The following is a 20,961-nucleotide window of genomic DNA, read 5'->3' on the forward strand; positions in this document are numbered from 1 at the left end:
TATTATCATTTTATTTCAATTATTAAACTGTTTTTATCTCAACCCACGAGTTTTTCTCACTTGTGCTCTTCCAATTCTCTCCCCCATCCCACCGGGGGTGGGGGGGAGTGAGCGAGCGGCTGCGTGGTGCTCAGTTGCCGACTGAGGTTAAACCACGACAGCATGGCAGGTAGTTTGGATTATGCATGGCTGGCAGCAAGTCTGCAGTGAAGACAGCATGGCAGGTAGTTTGGATTATGCATGGCTGGCAGCAAGTCTGCAGTGAATTGCTTTGTGAGGTACCAGTGTGAAACATGGAGTATCAACATGTTTCTTCCCCAGTCTCTTCCATCTTTCTCCTTTCCCCCACAGAAATCTATATATGTATTATAATTTGAAGATTGAGCTGCCCTTTAAACCTAGAAGCAAAATGTTCATGCTTAAAAGCAAAAATGGTAGATTAAATGACTTTAATTATTGTTCATTTGTGTTACATAATGGAAGTCTACTAATAAATTAATAATCATTAAATGGAAAATGAAAGAGACATTCAGTGGTTATGATATGATGAAAGAAAATAACCAGCAGTTAGCAGAACATTACTATATGATTATTTTTTCTGTTTGCTTTTCTGCAATTTCTCTTCATCTTGCAGTAGTATTAATTTCATTTCTTTAGGATAGTCATCTAATATTTATCCAGGACTTTTCATCCTGATAAATCCCCAAACACTGGTTTTTTTAAATTATTTAAAGACAGGGAGTGAATTGTTTTCCACATTTCCAAAATGGTATCACTGGTTTTAGTGATGATATTATGATAGTACAGCTTAAGGCAGGGAATGAAGAATGCGTAGCTAATCTCATTGTAACTTCAGCTTGAAGTAAACTGTTGTGGTTTAACCTGGCAGTTTAACCTCAGCCGGCAACTAAGCACCACACAGCCGCTCGCTCATTCACCCCCAGTGGGATGGGGGAGAGAATCGGAAGGGTAAAAGTGAGAAAACTCGTGGGTTGAGATAAAGACAGTTTAATAGGTAAAGCAAAAGCTGTGCACGCAAGCAAAGCAAAACAAGGAATTCATTCACTCCTTCCCATGGGCAGGCAGGTGTTCAGCCATCTCCAGGAAAGCAGGGCTCCATCACACATAACGGTTACTTGGGAAGACAAACGCCATCACTCCAAACGTCCCCCCCTTCCTTCTTCTTCCCCCAGCTTTATATACTGAGCATGACGTCACATGGTATGGAATATCCCTTTGGCCAGTTTGGGTCAGCTGTCCTGGCTGTGCCCCCTCCCAGCTTCTTGTGCACCTCCAGCCTGCTCAGTCGGTAGAGCATGGGAAGCTGGAAAGTCCTTGACTGGTGTAAGCACTACTTAGCAACACCTAAAACATCAGTGCGTTATCAACATTGTTCTCACCCTAAATCCAAAACACAGCACTGTACCAGCTACTAGGAAGGAAATTAACTCTATCCCTGCTGAAACCAGGACATAAACAGATTTAGTGTTGAGTGGGACAATAAGATGTGCTGGGAATGACTGGATCAAATAGGGAGGATTGCAGTAATGTTTCCAGTAACTCCATGAACTGAAGTGAAACCCCCTTTATGGAAAGCATATGCATAAAGCTAAGCAATGGCTTTGGAATGGTTAGCTGAGATTTGCATCGCCAGAGGCCATTGCAGCAAGGAACTCCTATACTTGTGATGTAATCCATCTGTTCTCTTCCCCAGTGCTATGACCTCGTTAGCAGAACTGTGACTTCACTTTGAAAAGTAGAGTAGCTGGAGAGAGTCCAGCTGCAAGCAACGATGATGATCAGCCATCTAAAAGTATGCCTGTAGGGAAAGATTGAGCAAACTAGGATTGTTTAGTCTGGAGAAGACTGAACTGAGGGGAGTTATGTTAATCTATTTCAATACAGAAAAGATTATTCAGGAAAAGAACAAACTGTTAGTCATAGTTAATTTGGCTATTAGGAGAAGTAGTGGATTTGAATTACAGTAAGAGAGATTTAATGCAGACATGCTGGAAGATTCTAATGATGAGGATAATTAAGCACTGGGCTGCATTGCCTGGGAGGCTGGGCAACCTCCAGTGCTATGGGCTGGTTGGAGCAGGAGAGCTGTACAGACTGATTTTGCATAGTTGATTCAGAGGTGGGGCCAGAGGAGTACTCCCGAGATCCCCTTCAGCCATCATTTCTTAAGTTTTCTGGCTTTTGATTGTCTTGTTTGATTTGCTAGTAATCCCCTCAAAGGTAGATTTCCTGTATGCCTTGAGCAAATGCTGGGAGGGATATAAGCAATTGGACTCCTACACTCTAAGTTTCCTGAGTGAATGCAAGACTCTGTGTGTCTTTAGCAAGAGCTCTAGAAGAACACCATGACAGATTTATTAGTTTATAAACTTGGTTACTTATTTAGGATCTTCTTTTGCTTCAGGTTGTGCATCACATTAGTAGGTAAGGACAGCTTTTCTATGAATCCTTGGAGAGCTTTCCATTCACATATAGGACTCCAGATTGGAATTTTTTTATGATAGCTGCTTAATACTTCCCAAACTGATTTATGTTCCTTTACGTCTATGTGGAAAACAATTTACTATTGTGGCAGTGGTGATTTCTTTTATTTAGACCTTCTATCCCTACCATATCTCAGAGAAGCATTTTCCCTGTAACCAAAAGGAATACAGCAGCTCTACCCGTAACAATATTTAAAATGCATTATTAATTAGCCAAGAAGTAGGAAAAGTATGATCATCAGCATTTTTTATTTACTTTATTCTTATAGATATAAAAAATTGGTTTCTTAAACGGGTATTCTGTAAAACCGCAAAAGGCAGTATAAAGAATTTAGCTGTTATGAGAATACATTGAATTTTTTCTATTTATCTTGCCTAGTTATGATCTTAGTTTTTTATTTGTGCTCAAAATATTTAGTACCTGAAATCTGCCCTAGCACTATAGAAGACAGCTAAAGGGATCTCAAGAGATTATCTAGCCCTTGCATAAAGTTAGCATCTTCTATACTTACGTTACTCCAAGGATGAAGACTTTACAACCTCTGAGGGCATTCTCTTCCATTTCTTAACTACCCTTATCACTCTGAAGTGTCTTATAAATACCTGACTTTACTCCTCATTGCTATAATTTAAGCCCATTACTTCTTATTTTATTCAGTATACATTGAGCACATCCTCATCCTTTTCATGTATTCGAAGACTGTTTTTTTACCCCCTAGGCTGTGTTATTTCTTCAGGCTATGCAACCTGAGTTTGTTCAATTTAGTCACATAGATCATGTTTTCTAGACACACTTCTGATCTTTACTGATTTTCTCTGGACTCCCCATTTGATTCTCCTTCAAACTGAAACACAATGATCCAGCCTCCACAAAGTGCTCTGGCTGAAGTCTCACTAGTGCAGAGTACAGGAGAAACATCATTTCATGTATTCATAAGTGCAGAGTAGAGGGGAAAGATTATTTTACCTATCTGCATTTCTCAGGATGGCATTTGCCCCTTTTGCAACAGTATGACATTGGTTCAAGATACGATAATCCACTAGAGCCCTGAGATCTCTTTTTTCTGAAGAGCTGCTATCTCTCTGTCCTTCCTGACCCATAATGTGCTACCTGTTAGTTGTCCCTGTTAAACTGCATGGTCCTTTTTTTCAGACTCCCTGCAGTATCATTTGGAGTAAGTGTCCTGACCTTCAGCATAGCTTCAACCTTTTCCAGTGTTATTGCCCAAATTTGATCACCATATACTCTATTTTATCATCCAAATTGCATTGAGTGGTTATTACAAGTATTGAATAATAGCAGACTAAGAATAGACCCTTCCAGGCCCCACCCTGTACCATCCTTTCCATTCTGACAGTGAATCAATGACAAATTTTATCTTCCCACAGCTTTCTGATATAATTTGCACCTAGCCCTTAGGGGCTAGATCTGTTTCAATAGGTTGCTTATGACTGAGAGTGTAATTTGAGATGGTGTCAAAAATCTTTCTAATGTTAAGATAAATGACACCTAGCTGCTTGCCTCTCGTCCACGATGCCTGTTACCCTCTCACTGAAGGAAATGTGACAGCTCATTGTTGACAGATCCCTTTTGGCTGTTATTTGTCTTGTTTGTTTTCTCTGTGTTTTTGAAATGTGTTTGTTTATTTCTTTCAGGATTTTTCTGGGAATTCAAGTTAAACTGAATGATTGATAATTCCCTGGCTGCTTCTTTTCCCCCCTTTTCTGAGCATAAGCACTAGGTTTCCCATTTGCAAGTTCTCCATACTTCCCCATAAAGTCTCAAGAGCTTTCTATCTCCTCAGTCAGTTCATTAAGTATTGTAGAATAAATCTCAGTATGTTCAGTCCATATGAAAACCCCTGACTTCCTGAAGTACTCTCATTTTGAACGTGTTCATCTTTCTTTCCTTAGGAACAAGGATTTTTTTTTCCCCTTTTTTTCTGACTGAATATGCTGTGTGGTATTTTCTCTAGCTTAAACTTCTTCCACATGCTTGTTTTGTGCCTGCCAGATCACTAAGTCTCACCACAGAATTTTCAATTTAATTATTGACTCTTCATTCTAAACAGCAGCATAGACTTGGCAGAGAGAGCTCTTCCCCTGCTGCTGAAAATCTCAGTATAAAACACCATTTGTTTTCTGCCAGTTCTGAACTAGTTCAGACATTCAGAATTTTTATACGTGATTTTGTTACCTGCCTGGAACTGTGTTTAAAGGGCCAGTGTGATTTTCTTTTGTTTATGTAGTGCTGAAAATTCAAAATTATTATCATGGAAAGATCTGACTGTTCACTAAGAGGAGCTGGCAAAGAAGATATGAGTTATTATAGTGGAAAACCACCTTAAAGTAATGTCAAAATGTACATCTCAGTGTTTAGGATTTTGCAGTGCTTCAGGGTAGAATGTACTACACATATTAACAGCTTTTTTTCCTAAAAGCATGTTGGACAAATATGTCAAGAATGGTTTAGGTATAGTGCCTCTTTTCTTGAGACAGTGAAATAAACTTGATCCCTACATTTCAACCGAGCTTGTCTGTTCCTCTGTCACAGTCAATTAAGGTACAAGGTTGCTGAGGTGAGGGCAACTTTACTCAAAATTTCAAGTGCTTCACTTTGCTGAAACACTGTTTAGAAACTGAGAAGCACAGGATCACAGGATATTCCATCTCTGTTTTCTGTTATTCTTTGAGAGGTCAGTGATGAAGTTATTGCCTTTGTGCTTTCTGTCTTGCTGCCGCTTATGCTTGGATGGAAACCTCAGGAAATAGATGTAAAACCACCCTGCTCTCTTTGTTCAGTTCCCTTATTAGAAATCTTTTTGCTACAATTCCTCAAAAAGCATCTGTTTGGAGGTATGCTATAGCTGCTGACTATCATGCTGATCAGTGTTGCCTTATTGTTTTTAGGATGTCCTTTTCTGTATTCTGCTGATACTCTGCCCTCCTTTGTCTTATGGTTTGACTGTGAATTCTTTAGGATTGAGACTGTCGTTTTTTTCTTGTGGATTTGTATAGCCCTTAGTGCAATTGAGGTCTTGGTCTGTAAGCATTGTGGGAATAAAAATAATATATTATTTGTGTGTTGGTATTATTTTGTAGGAAAGGTTGTGCAGGTTGGAATTTAAAGGCATTCATTCTTCAGTTTCATATGCACAGCATCTTTTGCACTGAACAAGAAATAGGAAATAGATTAAACCCTTTAAAAATAAGGAGGCAGGATTAAAACTGAAACGAACCCATCAACATCTTTTTTCATACTGAACTGAGGCTTTTTATGATTGGCTAATTTCTAGTTTTCAAATAATGAAATATTAAAGATAACAAAAAGGGTGACAAGTCATCTCCTTAAGTAATAATAAATATGTGCATGGGTCATGCTTTTGTTAGTATAACTCTACTGAAGTTACTGGACTGATCTAAATCTGCTGAAGGTCTAGCCCAATACATTTTTTTGCAGGCCATCGTGAAGGTGTTTGGGGACAGCAGCTTCTTGTTTTGGTAAACAAACTCACCTTTAAACCAATAGAATAATTAAAAGCATATAATGGTGACTATTTTTTCATTAAACAATGGGATTTATTAAATGAATTAGTCTTAAAATTTAAGAAAAAATCTATATAAAATTCCTTTGAAGTCAAATGGCAGCTGTGCTTAGCCCCTTGTGTTCCTTCTGTTTACTCTGAGCTGTGAAGTGGGGGAGAATCTGAGCACCATTGGGAATGAAAGACATCTGACACAGATTGGAAGGCAATATAGTAGCTATGGAGCACCGGACTTGGGACAGGCCAACTCAAATTTAACTTAGGTAACTGTAAATAAAAGCAACAGATTTAGGAGGGAGCATGTTTGTTATGGGTATTAAAAGCTTAATCAAGAAATGCAACTAGTCTATTAAACTAGTGATGGCATGGACCTTGGATAGAACTGAGAAGATTCTCCAGGCACAAGGAAAGTGATGTTAAAAAACTCTTTGCCGGAACTAGGCTCCTTTTCTTTTCTCAAAGCACTAAATTTTTTGAAGTATGCTTGTAGGCTATTTCTGCATGATTAACTGCAGGAAGAAAAAAGTACTTCCAAGCCTTATGGTTCAAATGGCCTTAGTACTAGAGCTGGTCAAAACCTATCACTTGATAAAAAAGGGCGATGGTGGAAGGCTTCCTCTCAAAACAACATTTTCTTGAAATCTAAACCTGACAAGTTTTTTTTTAATTTGAGGTTTTCTGTATATGCTTAATTATAAGCAAAGTTATGGCACAGTCTGCTTTTGGTAGCATATAATGTCTTCAATCCCTGTGTGTACATCGTAAGTTATATATATAAACGTTCATTAAAATCTCTCCAAGTGCATGTCAGGTATATGTAAGGGCAGTGAGGACCTCTAGGTAAGGATATGTGATAGAGATTGTCTATGTGAAAATGGTCTGCATAAAGAATAACTTTGGAAACCTAATTTGTAGTCTGATCTATTGATAGTAATTATATATTTCCAAAATATAGACAATAGATGATGCAAAAAATCTGAAGTTTGCTGATGTCATCTTGAATAGGATATTTCTGTGTCATAAAATTATTAAGAAAATAATTGTGGTGGGGATTTTTTGTTTGTTTGGATTTTTTGTTTTGTTTTGTTTTGGTTTTGTCTCATTTGTAAATAAAGAGGCTATATCCAGAAACAGGTGCTTAAAATTTAATTGTGATTCATGCTTCCAAGAAAGGAAAAAAAAAAAAAAAAATCTTGCTTATATTGAATAGAAGTGCCTACTAGATTGCTGCAAAATTCCATCTGATAGTTGCACAGTGCAGTAACAGTAGCTGTTTACTTGATGACCTGCTAATCACTGCACTTTGTGCTAGTTTACTCCCCAAGGCATCTGAGAATAAAAGGTTGTTTTCCAGGTATTCCATACATATTAATAAGTTTGTTGTTTGGCAAATTGAAGAAGGGAATATATCACAGCTCCTTCTACCCTTGTACCAAGAGTCTGCTAGGATCAGCGCTTCTGTAGCCCATCAGTACCACAGGTACTGAAAAGTAAAAGTAAAAAAAAAGTAAAATAAACAGATTCCAAACCATTCAAAGGCTAGCATTTTAAGACTGGGGTTTAAAGTCTGTATAGCACTAATAAACACTCTCTGTAGATTATGATACAGTGGTACAATGATTCCCTGTTTAAGGTTTCCACAGTATGCTCCTCTATGTAAGCAGCTGTCATGAATTATATGACTTAACTAGTGAGGCTCGTTTCGTTGAGGTAAAATTACAGTCTCAGCACACTAAATAACATATTTCCATTGATAAAGCAAGGCTAGTATTTAACCTTTTCTGTTTATGAGCATAAGAAACTTTGTATTTGTTTATACCATTCTTTTCTGTTTGTATGTATTACCTCAGGGCATCCTTCCCTTTAATGATTTTGCCCTAGCTGAGAATGACTTGTTAATATGGCCAGAACATTAAAAATACATTCTCTTAGCTTTAGTAATTCCAGAGATTGGTGATATTGTAGTTCTGGGAAACTGGAGATGACAAGAAAGATTTTGGCATGCTGAGGATTGTTATGATATTTCTGGTATTAATTCTTTGAAAAAATATTGCTCGGTTTTAAAAGTAAAAATTATTTTAATCAAGCTTTCTACAATATAAGTACTTGCTAGGCAAAAAACCTTCCAGACCTGAGAGATGGAGACCAGTTATATCCCTACTTAAACTTCTTACCCACATTTTAAACTTACTTAAGTGTCTCCACTGTTCCTGTCTGCATGACAACTTCCCTCCAGCCAATTGCAAAGTTGAGATTCAAGCAGATTGCAGGTTAAATAGTTTGCCCAAGGTCACCGAGAAAGTCAGACTGTATCAGAGCCATATAGGCTAACCCTAAGCTTAGAGACCAAAGTTGTTAAAACGTTCTGTAGCACTGCGTTCAAATAATATAAATATCACCTTCCTTCCTGTAGTCCAGGACATTTTAAATCATACATGCATATAAAAAATTATGCATACATGCATGTAAACATGTATTCAAATTTAAATGCCAGTAAGTTTAACTGTCTTTGTTTTTTCTTTAGGGAAGCTGTGAGATAGAGATGGTAAGTGGTGCGCCTAGGAAGAACTTTAAGTAGGTGGATTCACAGTTAGGAGAAATCAGCTTCCATCTGAGTTGTAACAACAACCTGTGCTTTTGTTCCTAAAGAAAAAAAAGAAAGAAAGATTTTCCTTGTAGTATTTTAGACTGGTCCTTTAATAGTCATTGCATCTAAGCAAGCTTCTCAGACTCCTCTTCAAACTGATATTCGACTGCATTTCAACCAGTATGTGGTAAAACCAAAGATATGAACCTGTGTTCTTGCAAACCTGTAGGAATGTCTATGCCTGAAATTCCAGAAAATGACATCTCAGTTGTTAGGAAAACATCTGTAGATAGTGAATGAAGTAAATAATTTACAACAATTATGGCAATTTTGGTAATGATAGTGATTTTATACTGCCATTGACAATCTGGATTCATTCTGGTTTTTGTTTTGTTTTGTTTTAATTTAAAACTGTATTTTTTGTCCTTGACTTATTTCCCTTCTGCATATGCCTCTTAAATATTTGTAAGTTTAGTCTGTAAGTATACCCAGCTTTTCTCTAGAGAGATAAAATCTGTCTGACAGGCTGAATTCAATGATCATTATATTTAGGCTCATAATGAATTCACTTTAGTTGAACGAGTTTCAGTTTAATTTTGGTTTTTGATGGTTCAGATGACTTGATTGGACAAGGTACATTAGAGACTTGAACTTTTACTGTGAGAACAGATACATTAGACAATTTAAAAAGCTAAATATTAGGCTAAATTGCCTTAATTCACCCATTTGCTATGCTCCACTGATGAACCTTTTTGTTAGAAAAGAAATACTTCCAGGAACTCAAGACAAAAATAAGAACAACTCTTAGTGACAGCTGGAGGTGATAGTTCTTTGTCATTTTTATAACTAAGAATTTGAATATCTATTAAAAGCCATATAAAGTTATATGTGAAAACCTTGATGCTTCTGAAAATCTTGGCTGACTGACTGCAAAATAAGATGTTTGCCTGCTCCCGTAACTCTGGTAGAATGCACTACTTGCATTCCTCTGTCCAGATCTTGTATAATTCCATTCATTGCAATAATACCCTTAAACATATATTATTCATTATTTTAAATAAATATCTAGCTCTGAGATAAGATTTCAAAAATGAAAATTCCTGCAAGTCATAAGATAACATAATCAGGAACATTAAAATATTATCCACCATTGTCCTTGATATAAACTCTCTGAAGGCCGTCCAAGTGCCTTTATATTGTCACCGGTTGCTGAACTATGTAAGTGATAATTTTTTCCATGATCATTAAGAATGGAAAACAGAGTGGTTTTGTACACATAAATGGTTCAGAAATGATATGTGACCTATTAACAGCATTTTTGATCAGTCTCCTCTGGTTGCTGAGGGCATTGCTAAATGAATGAGTTGCTTGATTATTGGAAGAACATAGGTGCCAGGAATGTGAATGTGTTACTTGTACTGTGTCATGTAAATCTCATCTTGTTTTAGCCCCGTTCTCACATCATTAATTTTTAGCTTTATTATTAGATATTAGAGGAAATTGTATTTGTAATGTCCATGAAGGATAGAGGTGTTTACTAGATTTTGATATGAAATGGCATTTTGTCTGTATTTTAATGGTTTAGTGAACTGTGAATCTTAGTGCTGCAAATTAAAGCAAATTGCAGCTCCGTCAGGCAGATATCTCATATAGAGATGATTTTTATGTCTATTTAAATAGCAATGAAGCCATTCTCTTTTTGTATCATGATGCATTTCATAGAAAATAAGTACGTGTCTTACAGACATGCTGTCATACTCTTTCTGATGTTTTCACTCTGGTAACTATTAGAATAGTAGAAAATGGAACCTCATCTTAGGGGAATGTGAGGTACTTCATGATAGCACATCAATCTATCAGACACTTTCCAAATTCAGAGAAGCTACTCAAACAAAATTAATAATAATATTTAAACTATTATTAATAATAGATACAGAGCTAGGCTATTCCAGTCCATCTGACCTAGATGATGAATTCAGATACATTTAACAATGAACTTTGCCTTGTCATGTATCATACTGTAGTGAACAGCAGCTAGAAGATGTCACATGAAAATGAAGGTGACAAGTCTTCTAGAAACTAAGTTTACCTAAGGCTACTTAATAATCTGAGACTCACCCAGCCTTAGCAGTGTCTGAGCAGTATAAAGAGTGCTGCAGACCCAGATATTTTGATCGGTAAGGGCTGAAGACCCCCCTTTCTTTCTATCTGGCTTTTGTCTGGCTTCGGCTTCTTTGTCAGTTTTTTCCCCCATGAGAATTTTGTTTAAAAATGTGTGCCTAAAGTTAAGCTCCCCTGAAGTTAGTTTTGTATCATTTGAACTTCTAGATCACTTTGGGGCAGGCTTTCCAAAGTATTTAGATTGTGAAAATTGCAAATGGAAGCATAGTGGGATTTTCAAAAGCACTTAAACAGATAAGGCACTTAGCTCCCATTTAAATTAATTAGCTGGATTGAACAAGTGCCTTTGGCACTTTTGAAAGTTCCACTGCTAAGTGTTTATGTCTACATAAAAAAATATGATTTTCCAAAGAAGCTGAGCATCCAGCAACTCCCTTTAAAGTTTATGACTATTACAGGTTTTCAGCAGTTCTGAAAATTATACCATATCCCTGGTTCTATGTTCCCAAATGATCCTGCTTCACTTTCTTGTTTCTTAAATGTTTTTACTATCATTTATTGTCTAAAGTTAATCTCAGAGAAGAAGTGGGATCAATAGTACTATAACCTAAGAATAGAAAAATAGTGACACAGGTGAATCTTCTGCATGGGTTCAAGAAGCTGAGTCCTTTGGTATATACATTCAATGACTGAAAAAACTGATAGAGCTTTAAGACCATTGTTGTAATTATGTCTTGTACTGGATTTCCTTATTACATTCATATTATGCAAAATAATAGCTCAGAAACACATTACAGGCAAAGAGTGCTGCAGGTTGTGGGTAGCTGGGAATGAACCAGATGACCAGAAGTAGCATGACTTTTCAGTCTTTAATTGCTGCATATATAGAAACCCTTAGCAGACCTCTTCGGATGTAATAAAAGCAAGCAGTGCTCACTCTGAAGTATAGTTTTCCCTGCCCTTTACTCTGCCTCTATTACAGTAGTGTCTAAGTAGCAGTCTGAGGGTATACACACACTAGCATTTTGGTTTTAATCAAGAGTCTGCTTTTGAAATGAATCTGCTAATTATTCCCACTTAGCACGCTTGCTCACTGTGGAGTGGATCTCGGGCTATGTGAACTGGATTGCTTTTGGCTGAAATGAAAACAGAAGATGCTTTCCAGAAGGACATCTAATCTTCTTTAATCATTACTGGATGTTCAGTCCACTGAACTACGTCAAAATTAGTTCAATATAACCTTCCTTCCCAGACTCTAATTTCAAATACTGACCAATGTGAACAACAAGTCCTCAGAGCCAACACCTTTGCTCCACAGACTGGTTTTTACTATGCCACGTTGCTTGTTAATGTAGCTATAAACTGAGTTGTCAGGATGGTTGGGTTCATGGGAGAATCCCATCTTTGCACCCACTTTCAGACTTAAGATCCTACAATGCCAGAATCTCAGATCTGCAAGTATCTTAAAGGGGATCTCTAATTTGAAACACTGGCCAATGTTTCTTGGGAATATATCTTCTCTTTCTTGTTAGATAGAAAATGAAATAAAAAACTCATGAGCAAGAACTCATAACATTTTTGTTAAGAACTTTTTCAGAAATGAAGGTCAACCGAAATGTAACTGAAGGTTTTGCCTAAAAAAAGTAATCCAGACAAGACAGATTGTAAAACATGACTTGTATACCTTGTAAAATGCACCTGCACCAGCCATTCATTCTGGTTATACTTTACATTGATTTAGAATTTTTTAATGCTTTAAGAGTCCATTCTTGTTTGAATCATTCCATCACTAACAGCTAATAGTGCTTATATTCATAATTAATTTAGGAAAAAAAAAAAGAAAATACTCAAGTTTGTTTAGCCAGTGAGTTTTCCAACATTCATAACCCTGTATTGCCATGCTGGAAATTATATCTTGTGTAGTTTATGTGTCAGATGTACTAGAATGAAAAACATAACATGAATCTTTACCAGTGACCTTCAGAAATAGGAATTTATTATCCATTGTTGCCATTGGGCAACACTGGGATGTTACGCCAGTGGGATGCGTAATCTGAGGCACTCTAATGTATTGCCAGCCAGGAAGAGTTTTTAAGCATACTTTTAGTCAATTAAAGCACTGTCAAGACAAAATTATGTGAAATCATAAGTAGCTGATTTCACATATAGCTGTACAATAGAAAGATATTGTTTTCTTTTTTCTTTTATTAAGGTAGAAACTCTGAAAGACACAAAGGAATTCTGTGTACCTATCTAAGCCGTGGATTCACAATACAGTAAATGTGGCTTTAGGATGCTTAATGCCAGATAAGAAACACTGTAGCTTCATGGTATTAAATGCTGATCTGGTATAAACTTACTTTGCTAGTTCAAATGTGTTAAAAAAATTAGACACCTTAGGTTTATCCTGTCAGGCTTTCTGCCAGATTAGATATTGCCTGTCCATGCCATTCTAAGTTTATGCTGGATCAGGCATTGTGTACTCTCCTGCTGATTCTGTATTGTGTGCTATAATCTGGCAAATATGCAGTACTGTTCTTTCTTGAGTCATCCCAAACTTATCCACAGATCTGGATTAATGACCATGGCCTCCTGTTGCCCCCATTATCATAGTATCTGACTAAATCACTAGCTTTGATGTGTTAATTCTTCTAACAACACTGTGAAGGAGAATATGTCTTTGCTATCACACTGATTTCATCATAACATGTTTCTTCTCCTGTCTAGTAGATGAAACAGTAGGGGTTATGCAGGCTTCGAGAATTTCAGTGATTAAAACCAGGAGATTGTAACAGAGGTGAATATTTTCTTAGAGTGTCAAGTGCTCTGCTAGGGCTCTATCAAAGCTATTTCGTGCAACTGGATTATTCTTATGGTTTTTAGGAAGCTAATTATTTAAATGATTTCCTTTTAGATAGTGAGCACAGACTGCACTTTGTGTAATTAGCACAGTCCTTGATATAAAATATGGTTAACTTCTGTAAGTTCAGGACCAATCCAAACCCCACTGAAGTCCTTGAGTGACTCTGGGGAGTCACAGAGCTGGTTTTATGAGTGAGTTTCTTGTCTCCTCGTTATTGTGTGGTCCCTTGTTTGCCCCTTTGAGTGGGGAATAACAGCAAAGTCCTACACCGTGCAGAAAAGTGGACGGAGGAGACTGAGAGCCTGGCTGCTTGTTGCTGCTTTATTCACCCTGCATGGTGCTGTAACTGGTGCTCTGGCTCTCCGAGGAAGGCAAATGAGGCCAGCAATGTTACATTGTAATTTATTCTCAAATCTGTTGAAAAATTGCTGGAAAAATAAACCATTAAGGCCAAAATTATCCTTCTTGATAAGCTGTCCTCATTCTGTCCTCCTCCAGAAGGAACTGAAAACATTCCTGTCACGTGAAGTTTTGTTACTGCTGTTTCACTTATAAATAAAGCCTCCAAATTAACCAAAAGTGCTAAGCACTTAATAGGCAAGAACAAGGCAAGTCCTTTGTCCTTGAGTGCTTACTACCTAACAAAGGAATGAAAGGTGGAGCCTGGGAGCAACACAGAGTGATTCTGGTGCCTACAAGTAACTCTTTGCTCCACGCACTGCTCTGGTTCACTCAGTGTGACCTCTTGCAGAACACAGTTTTACTAAGGGTGGGCTAGGGAGACCTGGGTCCAAACTGAGTGATAATTTTAAGCAGGAGATGCTTTAAATCCATGAATTTCCTATTCAGATTTTATTTGGGGGGGCATACAGGAAGAATAGATATGTGGATTAAAAAAGTATATTTTTCTGTGGAGAAATCTGGGATTTCCAAAACAAGACTGCATTGCGTGTGTCTGTTCCGTACTACAAAAAGATCCTTGGACTTTTAAAATCAGGACTAAAGTAGTAGCCATGACATCTTTTTCCATTATTATTCAGAAAGCAGTATACACTCATTTTTCTCTTCTAGAAATGTAAACAAAACAGTCGTGCATTTTAAGACTTAGAAAGTGGAAAAGTATAAAATATCCACATTTGTGGAAGAGGTGGCATCACAGATCTTTTTTCTGGCACTCTTTGTTCTGCCAGAGCTGATGCAAGGAGATTTTAACCTATTTCTTTACTGTACCAGAAACTTATCTGAAACTCACATAGCCTTATTTTGTAATTAAATGTTTGAGAACTACTGGTATTTATATTTGCATGGGATTAACTTTTAAAGCACTGCGTACAGGGCTTTTTGCTTTTAAACTAGCCTGGAGCCAATAAATATCTTTACAGGCGTCAATTTGGTCAGCAGTAAAGAGGTAAATAGAAACTAATGATACTCATCAAGCTTGTGGCATGAATGATTTATTGGACACAATCATTTCACACTTTCATAAAGTCAATACAAGGGAAAGAAACAGGTTTCTTATTATGGTAAACTGTATTTGTACTGTCAGCATGCAGTGATTTATGACAAACCTGTGGCCAGGATTAGGATATTATAAATGGGGGAAAATAGAAGGCTTATTAATTTTTTATACCCACAGGTAGAAGACATGCAGTGGGCCAATAGAGAACACACTCATCCAGCATCTGTCTGCAGCCTACCCTGTAAAGCTGGAGAAAGAAAGAAAACTGTGAAGGGAGTGCCCTGCTGCTGGCACTGTGAACGCTGTGAGGGGTACCATTACCAGGTGGATGAATTCAACTGTGAACTGTGCCCCATTAATAAGAGGCCCAACGCCAACCGTACGGATTGCCAGCTTATCCCTATAATCAAACTGGAGTGGCATTCTCCTTGGGCCATTGTGCCTGTCTTCATAGCTATTCTCGGTATAATTGCCACCACCTTTGTGATTGTGACATTTGTCCGGTACAATGACACACCGATCGTCAGGGCCTCTGGACGGGAGCTCAGTTACGTGCTCTTGACTGGGATTTTTCTCTGTTACTCCATTACTTTTTTAATGATTGCGACTCCTGATACAGTGGTCTGCTCGTTTCGAAGGATCTTTTTAGGACTTGGCATGTGTTTCAGCTATGCTGCCTTGCTTACCAAAACAAACAGGATTCACAGAATATTTGAACAAGGTAAAAAATCTGTCACAGCTCCCAAATTTATTAGTCCAGCTTCCCAGCTGGTGATCACTTTCAGCCTCATATCCATGCAGCTTATTGGAGTCTTCATCTGGTTTGCTATCGATCCACCACATATCATCGTAGACTATGGAGAGCAGAGGACACTTGAACCAGAAAATGCCAGGGGAGTTCTCAAATGTGACATTTCAGATCTTTCTCTCATTTGTTCCCTTGGATACAGTATTCTCTTGATGGTCACATGCACTGTTTATGCTATTAAAACAAGAGGGGTTCCAGAGACCTTCAATGAAGCAAAACCCATTGGATTTACTATGTACACAACCTGCATAATTTGGTTAGCTTTTATTCCAATCTTTTTTGGTACGGCCCAATCAGCAGAGAAGGTAAGTGATAATAAGTTTACAAATCAAATACTATCCTCTTCTTATTTTCGTCTCACAATACTTGTAACACTACAATATTTTCACTCTCACAAATGAGTAATTCTGAATGTTAATTGCAAACAAGCTCTCAGAATTCACAGGTAATAAAATATATGATTCAAAAGGTAGGTTTCCTATATTTTAACACAAGAAACTGAATGTGATTGTGGTGTGGCTGGCATAATAATGTTGACATTTTCTCAATATATCCTTAAATGACTGTTTCTTCTAACATTTATTATCACCCTTCAGTGATGCTCTAGCCTGTTACATGAAGCACTATAAATCTTTGTTATCATCCACAGATCTGATAGAAATGGTTGCATTTCAAAAGTCTAAGAAGATCAACTTACATTTGTCAAAAATAATGAAGAAGAATGCCTGGGCAGAATGAAAAGAATTACTTCTCTATCTGGTTGACATGTACAACTTACAAAAAACAAAAAACAAAAAAAAAAAAGGAGGAGTGAATGAAGTGTATGTAAAATCATATAAAGCGTAAATCACTAATTATTATCTCAGAGCAAAATTAAAACATTTTCCTGATCTTTTAATGAGAAATTAGATGTTGCATACTTGGATATCTGTTAATCCTTGTTCAACTGGAATGGATCTTTCCTGACATGAGTCATGGTGAGCAGTACAAAACAAGTCAGACATTTAACTCTCCTTCTCTTGGTTCTAATGGGAAGGCAGAGGTAAATGTCGACTGTGTGAGTTTTTATGCAGCTGATGATAGTGGTGAAAATGACAAGTTAGGTAGGAAAGAGCAATAATAGCAGCATCAATCTTCAAAACTGCAAATCTGAGAGACTTGGAAAATCTTAAAAATAAGAAATTAAACTCATCAGTCTTTTACATAAACTCTTTCTCCTTTTCTTCTAACAGGTGATTTTTATGTTTTAAAATATACATTTTTATTTAATTAATTTAATTGGAAAAGTCAACGTGTCCACTTATAATTGTGCAAAGGTTTGACATGTCTCTGGTTTAGAGGACCAGAGAATTAAAGAATAGGTCTGTATAGCTTGATAAAATACCTGCTAATTCAAGCAGAGGAATTGTATTGGGGAGAGAGTGTGGCAGAAAAATGTTTTCCTCACTAAAAATTGAAGTAAGTAGGCTTGCTGAATTGGATCAGGCTTGATTTCCATGGCCTTTTGGATTAAGTCAGGGGAAGTCAGTACCAAGGTAATGGCATATCATAGATACAGTAAGTAAAGATAAAAAATCCTCTTTAATATAGAAAAACATGTTTAGGTGAATTGTATTTAAATCCTGAATTTTTTGTATGTGTAGGCTTAAGTCAGAAAAATACTTTGTTATATAAATGTGTGGTACTTTTTGTTTTAACAGCTTGGGCCAGTCAGTTTTATGGCAAGTACCTATAATAAAAGAAATGTATTTCTGAGTATTGAAATACAGAAAATATTACTTGGCTGGCAAATAGTGAGTTTTGATTTCCCCCATTGGTTCACCTTAGCTTGTAGTAAAGGATGATTTGGTTTTGACCTCTGAAGAAGATATTAATGAACACCTCTTTTGCATTTCTTTTATGAAACCCAAGACTGAACACACAAATTATACTAAATTGCACAGCTTCTAACACTAAATTTCACTTGTTAGTTGCCTTTTTGTCTAAATGATTTGTTATTCTTCAGATGACGACTTTCAGGAGGAAAAAAACCAAATTAATATGTTAATACAGTAGCTCTGTAATTCAAATAATTCTTTTCACAGTACTTCTACTTTTTGCTGCAAATAAAAACATATTTCCACACAAAGTCTTATGGACATCATCATAATAACTCGTGCATTCATACAATTAAATTGCTTTTCTGAATAGGACAAAAATGTAATATCTTAGTGCACATTATATATACATTGTCTGAATAAACTCAAAGTTGCTTGTAGGTTTCTCAGTTAATGCATGACACCAAAAGAAGCATTTTAAAAACAAACATACATTATAGAATATCTTATTTGAAATTCCGTATTATGATCTTTTTTGAGGATGAAAGAAATGAAAGAAATGAAAGAGAAAATAAACAGACTTTTGTGAGGTGCTTACTTTGCAGTCGAATTTAGAATCCTGAATTTTTTTTTTTTTTATGGCTTGAGTTTGTTCAGAGAGAATGGAGCAATAAGCTGGGGAACTTACAGTGCTATTTGAAAGCAATGGTTCCTTTTTTGAAATGTTGACAGTAATAAAATTTAACATAGTATTCATTACAAGCCAGGTGTACTTCCAACTGGCAATTCATTGAACTACTAGCTTTAGACACACTTCTGTTTGAACAAAGAGTAGTTAAAACTTTTCCAAAATGTTTTGAGAAACTTCTGTTTTCCTAAACATTAGTAGTGCTTACAACAGTAGCAGAAGTCATTATGCATTTTTTGAAAGAGAGGTTATATTTACTTAATTAACTATTCCATGAACACAGATTAAGTAGAAAGTGTATTGAGAAGCTTTTATTTTTATTTCACTGTCAAAATATTTTGACTGATAAACTAAAAAATAGGACCATCAATGCTAAAAACAAGTGTCTAGACCAAAAACTCATAGATCGTCATGGAAAGGTTACGTTTACATTTAGTGGCCCTGGGATCAAGTCCTAAAAGTGTAAATTAGCTAAGAGATTCTGGATAGAAACTAGAGGAGTATAAACCTGTACAGTCAGCACAAGTCCATAAACTGAGTGTTCATGTCTGACAAACTTCAAATGTGCATGATGAAGGACAGGTAAATAAGCATAAGTACATTTCTGCAGACAGTGAATCTTGCTTATATGTTCTTGCTGTGAAGCACAGGACGGGAAGCTCATCTCTCTCTACTGTGCATATGAGGAACCTTGGCTCTGTGGCTGGTTAATACAGCTGAGTTAAATGCCTGAATTTGCATGGTGTGGCACATCCATAAGAGAAAATATGGTAAAAGTTAAGGTAACTTGACAAGACTCAGTGGGAATATGTTGATTTATAGTCTTGATATTTGTAACATTTTTAACAGCCCTTTATAACAGATGCTGTTTCTACCCATATATATTATCTCAGTGTATGTATAAGGTTAAAATCAATACAAAATTGAGAAAACTACTATATAATATTCAAGAAATTAAAAATAATATATCTCTATGGCCAATTAACAAAAGGTTAAGATACCAATCCAAAATAACCTTGCATAACCCAAGCTTGGTGGCTTTTATGGAACTCCATGTTTATTGTTTGTCCTTAATCTCAAGCAGTAGAATATAAAAAACCTGTGCTATTAAACACACCATTTTTAGATTGTCATTTCTACAGATGTTTTGCAGACAACAATAAGAGCATTGATTTTAAGTCCTGTGTGATTTTTTTTGTCTAATTCATGGTTTTGACCATGTATGATCAAGCCTGTTTTGACAGCTGCTGCTTTACGAAAAGAACCTACTACAAATAATTAAATTATTCCAGTGGGCCATTGAACTGAATGAAAAATGTAACCCTAACACATAAAATACCAATTTTGTAACACTTGTGTAAATGTGAGTGAGCTGCTTTAGAGGAAAAGAAGTGAAATTCTGTGAGAAAACATTCTGTGAATATAGCTTTCATCTATGTCATGCACGTGTACGTGGCAAAACACTGGAAATACTGGGATCATCTGGAATAGAGATGTCTAAAATGTCATGATGACTGGAATGCCACAGAAAAAAAGAGTGAAATTAGCTTAGTGATTAAAACAGCTGTTTGATGAACCTCTGGGTAAAATTAAGTTACAATGGCAGACTGCACAAAAACCAGCTGAGGATAGATGGCTGTCTAAAGTACATCCCTATTTGAAAAACTGAATTTTTTAAATTTCCTTCCTGTTACTGGTTTTGACAGGTGGATGAATCATGTTAATTCACAGATTAGAAAGACATCATTTTTTATATTAACCTGGAAATACTCTGTTTTGAATGAGAAGACGAATACTTGTTTCCCATACTGTGAAAGAACAGAGGTTGCACTTTCTGCTAAGGAAAGAGGACCATAGAAAATGCTGAACTATTTCTTCCCTCTCTTCCCATTGGAAGAAATTGCAAGGTGTAATCTAACAAGGCAGATAAACTTTAACGTATTTTCCAATTATTCTGACAGGTTTGATCTCTCTTTTCATATGAGAAGACGAATACTTGTTTCCCATACTGTGAAAGAACAGAGGTTGCACTTTCTGCTAAGGAAAGAGGACCATAGAAAATGCTGAACTATTTCTTCCCTCTCTTCCCATTGGAAGAAATTGCAAGGTGTAATCTAACAAGGCAGATAAACTTTAACGTATTTTCCAATTATTCTGACAGGTTTGATCTCTCTTTTCATAACTGCAGTAAAAGCAAAATAAGTTGTAAAGTATGGTAGAAATCTTCCCATAAATCATTATTCTTATGATCTTACTATTCCAGTTGTTTTCATCCTGGATTTGCTGATCATGTGGATCTTGTGCTTATATCCAGCTGTTAGGAACAGTAAAATAAGTTAGAAACACTTCCAAGAGTTTACAGATGACACCAAGCTGAGTGGTGCAGTTGACATGCCAGAGGGACGGGATGCCATCCAGGGGGACCTGGACAAGCTCGAGAAGTGGGCCCGTGTGAACCTCATGAGGTTTAACAAGGCCAAGGGCAAGGTCCTGCACATGGGTTGGGGCAACCCCCAGTATCAATACAGGCTGGGGGATGAAGGGATTGAGAGCAGCCCTGCCGAGAAGG

The 20,961-nt window shown here is 36.7% G+C and overlaps 1 protein-coding gene across 1 annotated transcript in view; it reads left to right on the top strand.

Moving 5' to 3' along the window:
* GRM8 (glutamate metabotropic receptor 8) overlaps positions 1-20,961 on the top strand; it is a 395,144-nt gene that overhangs the window by 319,974 nt on the left and 54,209 nt on the right. Inside the window, exon 8 of the mRNA XM_009286787.1 lies at positions 15,257-16,192. Within this exon, the coding sequence (XP_009285062.1) occupies positions 15,257-16,192 (936 nt within the window). The remainder of the gene's footprint in view (positions 1-15,256; positions 16,193-20,961) is intronic.

The sequence above is a fragment of the Aptenodytes forsteri genome, unplaced genomic scaffold, assembly GCF_000699145.1.
Source record: "Aptenodytes forsteri isolate BGI_AS27 unplaced genomic scaffold, ASM69914v1 Scaffold166, whole genome shotgun sequence".
NCBI classification, from domain to species: domain Eukaryota; kingdom Metazoa; phylum Chordata; class Aves; order Sphenisciformes; family Spheniscidae; genus Aptenodytes; species Aptenodytes forsteri.